At 38.3% G+C, this 8,624-nt stretch overlaps 1 protein-coding gene across 2 annotated transcripts; it reads right to left on the reverse strand.

Moving 5' to 3' along the window:
- Positions 1-225: 225 nt before the first annotated feature.
- On the reverse strand, positions 226-7,597 carry LOC133528943 (peptidoglycan-recognition protein LB-like). 2 transcript variants are annotated; one of them, XM_061866457.1, is made up of 5 exons: positions 7,253-7,597; positions 7,060-7,107; positions 6,695-6,896; positions 5,241-5,359; positions 226-884 (listed from the first exon to the last, which is right to left on the reverse strand). In XM_061866457.1, exons 1-5 carry the CDS (start codon positions 7,335-7,337, stop codon positions 649-651), a joined length of 690 nt encoding a protein of 229 aa, XP_061722441.1. In that variant the 5' UTR covers positions 7,338-7,597; the 3' UTR covers positions 226-648. The 2 variants fall into 2 exon arrangements, with proteins under 2 accessions (XP_061722441.1, XP_061722442.1); XM_061866458.1 differs by lacking the exon at positions 7,060-7,107.
- Between the last annotated feature and the right edge of the window lie 1,027 nt (positions 7,598-8,624).

The following is an 8,624-nucleotide window of genomic DNA, read 5'->3' on the forward strand; positions in this document are numbered from 1 at the left end:
GACAGTATAATTCTTATAGTTTCGGAAAAAAGTGGCTGTGACATAAACGGACAGACAGACGGACATGACGAATCTATAAGGGTTCCGTTTTTTGCCATTTGACTACGGAACCCTAAAAAGGCACCATAAAGACAAGATTATTTAGGGGTCTTTTAGCCAAAAAGGGAATCGTTTAAGAAGTAGAGATGAGTAGAAACCCATTTTTGGTTTATTTGTAGATGAAAATTTAATTACAAAGAACTTATATTATTCCAAATAACAAATATATTTATACATAAAACACTTGAAGACAAGAGCTCTTAACATTTATTTAACATGCGTCGTGTACCTACTACACACATAATGCACAATTGCACAGTACTAACACATTCACCGATGAGCTACGGTCGTAGTGTAACGCGTAGCTAATAACATGGATTTCCCGGTAAGTAGCGGATATGCTTCGTAGAGGCAATTCGACAACGTGTCGTGATTAGCGCTAAATGGGTTAACGACAGTTTACAGAAATCGGGAGACGGTCTAGTCAATAAAGAAGAAATAGTACCGTCAAGTACCAACCCTCAATTAAACATTTTAAGTTACACTGAGTACTTGTAACAATCATTAAGTTAAAATAAAAATTAAATACTAACTCCAGCTTCATCCATGTCACAAATTATTGGAAGTAGAACTGGGACTGTTGGTTGTAGCCCTAAACTCCACATGGCCGGGCCAGTAGTGGTCCCAAGTGGCTATGTGGGTAAGCAGTGCTCCCCCTGGGCATTCAGTGGCCATGACTTGACTGTGGCCTATCAGGCGGTACTGAGGACTGATCACGCCATCGTTCAGTCCTTTAGCAATGAGGGCCTTTGTTGTGGTCAGCTGTTTGGCAGGCGGGAGGTTTACTGTAGAGAAAAAGAAAAGTTAATGGTTATACAGGGTGTCCCAAAAAGGACACGCCATAGCGACACTGGAGCCAACCAACCTAACATGACCCTAGTAAAAGTTGCACCGTTTTCAAGTTATTGGCAATTTAACGTTTTTCGTGAATTTTGACCGTTTTCAGCATTGTTAGGCTCAGTGTGCACTTATAAAGCCCTTAAAATAAGTTTTTTTTATGTGTACGGCACCATGAATAGTTAATTAGGATAATAAAAGAGATATTTCATCGATAACCTACGTGAAATGTAAAAAAACAAGGGCTTGATCTAAAGTTTTATTCGCAGCGAAACATCAATTTCAACTTTGACCACCTGCCGTGAAAAAAAACTACTTAAAAGGTAACAAAAAAATAACGCTATAATATTAAGCATTTTATGCAGATTCTAAAATGGTATAAAACATGCACATTTCTGCCATAAAATAATGAGTTATTATCATCTTTCGAATGCCTCATAAAGCTAAGTTGGCCTAGGGAATCTGCAATCCTTTTTGGATATGTTTCGAGCTGCCTCCAATGACGCGTACCTAATTCATCTTGGATTCTTATTGGCTTTGAGTGTAAGTTCTCAAATGGTTAAGAGAGTGAGACAACATGAAATGCACTCGCTCTATCTCGCTCTTTTTATCTCAACTTTGTCACACGGTCAACTGCTACCTGGGATTATCCTACGGATTATCTCTTTAAAAACAGAAGGAGGAGGGATAGCCACTAGTCATCCTTATCTCTAGTAAGTATTTAGGAATCCTAATCCTGATTAGTTCGTTACCGTGTGTTTCGTGCAATTGTTGTGTTATCTTTGCTGCTGTGTATTCGTGGTCCTAAACAAATCTACTTGGCTTTCATCTGGACTCTGAATTCTTTTTGACTTGGTATGTTTGTGGGACTGAAACGACAACTTGGCGCCGCTCACGGACACTGATTATTGCTTTTTGGAACCTCTCCATCACAATGGCAGATCACAACTACACCGATCGTGAGTACAGTGACATGCACATGATCTATGGAGAAACTAGGCGTGTCTCTAACAGAGGAATTGTCTCATACAACGCCAGATCGGCTGCAAGATTGTACAATCAAAGGTATGCCAATCGTCATGCCACGAATCATGAAATCATTTTAAGAGTTGTGAATGCATATCGAAATGGCAGAAGGCCAGGACAGGCTTACGCTGAAGGAAGGCCCCGGCCTATTGACGACGACGTGGTTTTAAATATGGTACAAAGAGAGCCAGAAATTTCTCTAAGAAATATTGAACGTCGTATCGGCGTAAATAAATCCTCAGCACAGAGAATTTTAAAACGTCATAAATATCATGCGTATCATATTCAACGCCTGCAAACACTTCTTCCGACGGATTACGCACCCCGCGTTGAATTTTGCCGACAAATGCTTCAAAAACTGGAAGAAAATGAAAACTTTTTTAATGAAGTGATGTGGAGCGACGAATCCACGTGTAGAAAGATGGGTATCTCAATCTCCACAATATTCATAGCTGGCAAATTGAAAACCCACACGAAGGGAGAGAAGACCGGTCCCAACATCAATTTAAAATTAATTTGTGGACGGGAATATTTAATGGCCAAATAATAGGACCGGTCGAGTTGCCAGCTATTTTAAATGGGAGAAATTACCTGCAGTTCTTGCAAAATGATCTGCCAGTTTTACTTGAAGACACACCGCTCGCACTGAGACAGAGGATGTGGTACCAGCAAGATGGCTGCCCAGCACATTTCGCTCGCGATGTTCGCGACCATCTCTCGCAGACATTCCCAAGAAGAAGGATCGGCCGATTAGGACCAGTATTATGGCCACCGCGTTCGCCGGACCTAAATCCATTGGATTTTTTTTATTGGGGATGCTTAAAAGACAAGGTCTACTCCGAGCAAATAAGGTTCCAAGACGAACTACGGCGACGTGTATTTCAGGCAGCACGAGACATATCCGAAATTAACTTAAGGAAATTAACAAGAAATTTCAAAAGACGCTGCCAAGCGTGCATACGAGTCGGTGGAAAACAATTTGAGCACCTGTTGTAAAAAATAAATAAATCAATGAAACTTCAACCTGTATTACATTTTTTTCGAACCTTTCTTACTTCATGATATCCTTACTTAGTAGCAATGATATCATAACAGCTTACGCATTCCGGAATGCTTATTAGATATGGATGACACAATTGTACAAACAAAAGCTTACACTTCTGTCTTCAAAGAGATAAGCCCTACGATAATCCCAGGTAGCAGTTGACCGTGTGACAAAGTTGAGATAAAAAGAGCGAGATAGAGCGAGTGCATCTCATGTTGTCTCACTCTTTTAACCATTTGAGAACTTGCACTCAAAGCCAATAAGAATCCAAGATGAATTACGCGTCATTGGATTGCAGATTCCCTAGTCCAACTTAGCTTTATGAGGCATTCGAAAGATGATAATAACTCATTATTTTATGGCAGAAAGGAGTATGTTTTATACCATTTTAGAATCTGCATAAAATGCTTAATATTATACCGTTATTTTTTTTGTTACCTTTTAAGTAGTTTTTTTTCACGGCAGGTGGTCAAAGTTGAAATTGATGTTTCGCTGCGAATAAAACTTTAGATCAAGCCCTTGTTTTTTTACATTTCACGTAGGTTATCGATGAAATATCTCTTTTATTATCCTAATTAACTATTCATGGTGCCGTACACATAAAAAAAACTTATTTTAAGGGCTTTATAAGTGCACACTGAGCCTAACAATGCTGAAAACGGTCAAAATTCACGAAAAACGTTAAATTGAAAACGTTGAAAACGGTGCAACTTTTACTAGGGTCATGTTAGGTTGGTTGGAACCCTCTCAGGCTGGTCTACCTCCAGTGTCGCTATGGCGTGTCCTTTTTGGGACACCCTGTAGATACTTATACCTTCTTAATTGAAAGAATATTTCAAGCTGTTTAGCGATAAGTCCGCCTGTTGTTACCTACATATTTATACCTTTACATACTTTGTACCAATTTTTTTTTATAGTGTGCAATAAAGCATTTTATTATTATTATGTCTGTCTTTTACAAATTCTCGGGACCATGGGGTCCCGAACATTTGGAAGGCGTGCGTGGGGCCGAAGCCAACACGCAGAGACCCCTTGTAATAAGACAATTTACTCTAAATGTAATGTGACATTAACCGACGATTATCCCTGTTCACACTATAGCAGTGCACCCAAGGTCAAGCCCCGGTTAGTGTAGGACTATTGTAAAAAAAGGGTACCAAAATAAACCGGGCTATTGGGTTGAGTTGCAAGTGGACTGGTAACCGGGACTATGGAGAATACTATGGCACCTGCCCTTATCATATGTTTTTAAAAACTCGACAAAATGGGCAGGTGGTGACTTGCCAACTCACAATATGGGTCCCCGAAAACGGCCGCTCGCACGGAGCGACAAGGGGACAACATTGCGTGAGCGGCTCAGGGTGTGGAGAGGTGTACGCCGCTTTCTACCTAGTGGCTGTAAGCAGCCACTGTGCCAACTCGCGTCTTATGCAAATTTCACTTCCACCCTGCGAGCATATAGCTCTGACACCCCACTCTGGACGGCCGGTAAAGGCAAGCCAGAGGTGAGAGTCCTGCGGCCCCTGCTCAGTGTTCACTCCAGCCGGCCAAACAAGGCAAGCCGGAGAGAGGGGCCTCTCCGACTCTCGGGGGCATGGAACCCAAGGGACGTCACTTCCCATTCAGCTCGCCACAAGCTGCCCTGGGGGCTTATTTTTATTATTATTAATATTTCCTGGAAAGTACGTTTAATCATAGCTGGTAAGAAATATGTATTTTTACCCAATAATAATGTAAATAATAGAATCTAAATGGTCGCGTACCGGGGGATTTCAGACGAATGCCTTCAGGCTCCAGCTATCGAACTTTTCCCGAGGAACTTACAGTATGTACCATGTAGTTCTTCAAAAAAGAAGTGTATAGGTTTTTAAAGAGTCGACAGCACACATGGAACAGCCCTTGAGTTGCAAGCGTCCATAAGCTACGGTAACCGCTTACTATTAGGCGGCAATATGCTTGTTTACCGCTAACGTGGTATAAACAATACATACACCCTATGACTGCCGTTAAATTTTAATGAAAAAAAATACAATGACAGTGATTAGGAAAATGTTAGAAGAATCCCGATTACGAATATGGATCTAGCGATAGAGACTAAAATTATATATTTTAGCGAAAACTAAATCAAACTAATGGGAATTTGAATATTAAGTAGAACTGTCAGTCAGAGGAGTGATAGTCTGGCCTTTTAGCTCCCCAAGTAAAAAAGGCACCAAAATACTATACAGCTTACCTCGCCAATCACCGATCAGAACGATTCCAATACTATAGTTATTAGCTCTCCCAGCGTGGATGCCAACGGTGTCCCAACCTCTGCCTTCATAGGCGCCTCCTTCACTTCCGACTGCAAAGCTGAAATAAATTTTGTGATTGTTCAGGCAGACAGATCGAATGACGTTATTCATAAATGATCAATTATATTTAAGTTAAAAGATGTTAGTCCTTGTTTATCATTTTTGGCTAAAGGAATAAAAGATTGGAAATTTTATGTATAAGGAGGTAAAGGCAAATAGAGGTTTTCATATTAAAAAAAATTTAAACGGATTACTCACTTATTATTAAGTCGAATAAACGCTCGACATGCTATTCGACTTCACAATACTACTCACGTATCCGTTTAGAATAATTTAAGGGTTTCAGGTTAGCGAAATTAAGGAAAACCCCTAAAAATAGTAGATGTCTAACAAACCGAAGTTGTCAAATATATAACAGGTAGAGGATCTTTCATAGTATAATGATTGATAGCAGAATATTACTCTCCGTGATGTCTTACTAATTAGGTAAGCCATCATCTTGTCGTAAATAATGTGTAGATTTATGAAGCGATTGAACACAAGACACCTAAACCGATTTATTAAATGTTAATGATCTCTCACTAAACTAATATTTTAATTGCTTATCTTTCAGGAAAAATACTAGTATTGTGTACTGTTCAGTACGATGTAACGACTGCGACTACAAAATTTTGTAAAGAGTTTGATTCTATATTGCTACGCAATATGATGGCCTGACTGGAACTTTTATTAAGTTTATAATAGGTATATGACAATCAGTGTACAAAAATAAACTGTCAGAAAAAATAACGTTGTTCTTCCACAGTTGCCAATATGAAACGACGCTGATCAGAAGAAAGAAACGCTGGTTCTAAATGACTACGACTGCGGAAAAAGACAAGAAATAATTGGAAATGTTGACAAACGCCAGCAATGCCAGCATATACCTTGACTAAGGTAACGACAGGCAAATCTGCAATTCAGAGGTCGCCAAAGACTAATGACTCTTAGTGATAATTTCCCACTTCCGACTATATAATAGCTATTTACCTTAAACGCAGGAAAATTGTTACACTATAGTTGATTGTGTATTGCGAACAGTTAGGGAAAATGTTGACAAACGTTCAACTATTTTGCTTACATGTGCGTCTATCAGCATATTATTATCGAAGTAAAGGTCACAATTCTGCATTATGCTGCGACTAAAATATGTAAATGGTTTTTATACGTACAAAAACGTGGAGGTGTAAGCGGGAATTATTGCGCTATCCTATTTTTTTTAAATATAATGACTAGAATGTATAGTGTATTTTTAACAGCTTGAGCTGTCATAGCACTGCAGACAATTTCAATCGGCATTTCGATGGAGACACTAGCATAAGAGGCTCGGTTTAGAGGTAAACAACGTTCTCACTTGTATCCAATGTCACCCCAGCCCAGGCTCTGGTGGTACTCCTGCATAGATCTCATGGCAGTGACGCATTGGGCAGTGGTGTTGCATGCGCTAGGAATGTATGTGTGGTGGATGACCACGTATGGCACTGGTGTGGAGAGAGGCTCGACGTCAGTGGCTGGGGCTGCGAGCCAATCCGCTCGCGTGTAGTGTGGATACGATTCTTAAAAAAGATAATTCCGTTAAAGGAGACAGTTTTTTAACACTAAGAACATAACAAATGAATAATTTTTAAATTTGTCCTAAATATTGACCCGTGAAAGACATTTTAATAATATCTCGTTTTTTTTATCTTTTTTGCCAATATTTAATAGTTTTACCAATACCTGAGACATTCAAAGCAGGTATAATGGGAACTTCTTGAGCCAAAAATTCTGAAAACGATTTAGAAAATGTCACAACAGAGTTTGATGGTTACTAACATAATTCTATGGACTATGTCTGATGCCAATAAAAAAATCAGCACAAGATTTATCACACTTATTATATCACACTTCAAAGTTAAAAATATTTATTTACCATCACTATTAAAATGATGAGGATGAGCATTCGCATAACAAAACACTATCAACATTAAACAATAGCTGGCGCCCGATATCGCCATGTTTATGTTAATACAATATTAATATATTTAATTAAAACAACTGATTGCAGATTGATTGCATATCCAACTGGACTATAAACAGTTGCTTTTTGCGTTTTATACTTAACTGAACTATTGGATCAGGGTACTTTACCGAGGGCGCTGAAGTGTCGGACTTTACCTTAAAAATTGCAAGATAGCGGTAAACAAAAGATTATTTATCGGATGGTCTAAAACAAAAACGCCTAGGGTTCCCCTATAAAATAAAATGTGCAACGGACACGTGTTCGCAGAAGGAAAATAAATTAAATCAATCTCTCTCTACTCTGTTTTTTGTAAAATCTAAGTAGTATTCTACTCACGTGGGACATGTTAAACATACCTAATTTTCTTGCTTTTCAACATACATTTCACTGAAAGAAAGCATAATTTTAATAAAACAAAAAATTACAAAAGTTGGTGACACGTACTTAATCAATTTAGTGTAAGGTTAGAAGATGAAATAAGGTTGTTAGTTAGCTAGTTAGGTTGGTAGTATTTGTAACATATCTATCTACTATTCGTATCTATTTATTAATTTTCGGGCTGTTTTCACCGAAAAGAATCAATAATAAAACGTTGAAATATCTAGAACAGTCCTATTTGCATCGACGTTTGGGGACTTCGAGGAACCGCCGCCATCTTAGAAAATGTGGGTCATCGTGTTCCCCTTTTACTCTGAATCTACGCACAAAATGGTCTAAACATGAAAACAGGGCCTTTTATCAACATACATACCAAACAGGACTGTTTTAAAGATTTCGACCTTCGTCCTAGTCCAATATATTTCATCCAAATTGGGTAGTAAGGGAAAATCAGAAACGATGTATAAATTATAAGATATGTTATTTATGAGGGAAGTAAAGCTTTGCTATCCTAACTGTTCGGTTACGATCGATCGAATAAGCGGTACGTAACGTACCTAAATTTTTAGTGAAATTTCCATTTCAGGAGAAATCGGTCTTCACTAACTAAATCTTAACAAATCACTTTGATATTGATGTCGATCGCTTCAGCATAATATTCTAGGTTTATAGGTTTCGCTTTAAAAAAATACATAGGTAGTTTTATAACATAAACATATAAAATGTGATTAAAAGTTGGTCGAATTAAGCCGAATTAGAGAAGTATAAACACAAAATAACTCAATTTCTCTGCGTGCTCGCGTTGCCGTATTAATTGCTTGACTTCAGATTTTTTTTGATTCTTTTATTTGGAAATACATATATGAAATATCTTGTGAAGTGCTTACTTTTGATTTATTTTTTG

This window comes from Cydia pomonella, chromosome 20 (genome assembly GCF_033807575.1).
Source record: "Cydia pomonella isolate Wapato2018A chromosome 20, ilCydPomo1, whole genome shotgun sequence".
NCBI classification, from domain to species: Eukaryota; Metazoa; Arthropoda; class Insecta; order Lepidoptera; family Tortricidae; genus Cydia; species Cydia pomonella.

What these genes read in the sequence shown, in the direction of transcription:
- LOC133528943 (XM_061866457.1), bottom strand. Translation starts at nt 7,337, where the DNA reads ATGGCGATATCGGGCGCCAGCTATTGTTTAATGTTGATAGTGTTTTGT. An exon ending in TCATCATTTTAATAGTGATG is followed by an intron (nt 7,108 to 7,252) that starts GTAAATAAATAT and finishes AATCGTTTTCAG; the next exon opens with AATTTTTGGCTCAAGAAGTT. An exon ending in TGGGGTGACATTGGATACAA is followed by an intron (nt 5,360 to 6,694) that starts GTGAGAACGTTG and finishes AATTTATTTCAG; the next exon opens with CTTTGCAGTCGGAAGTGAAG.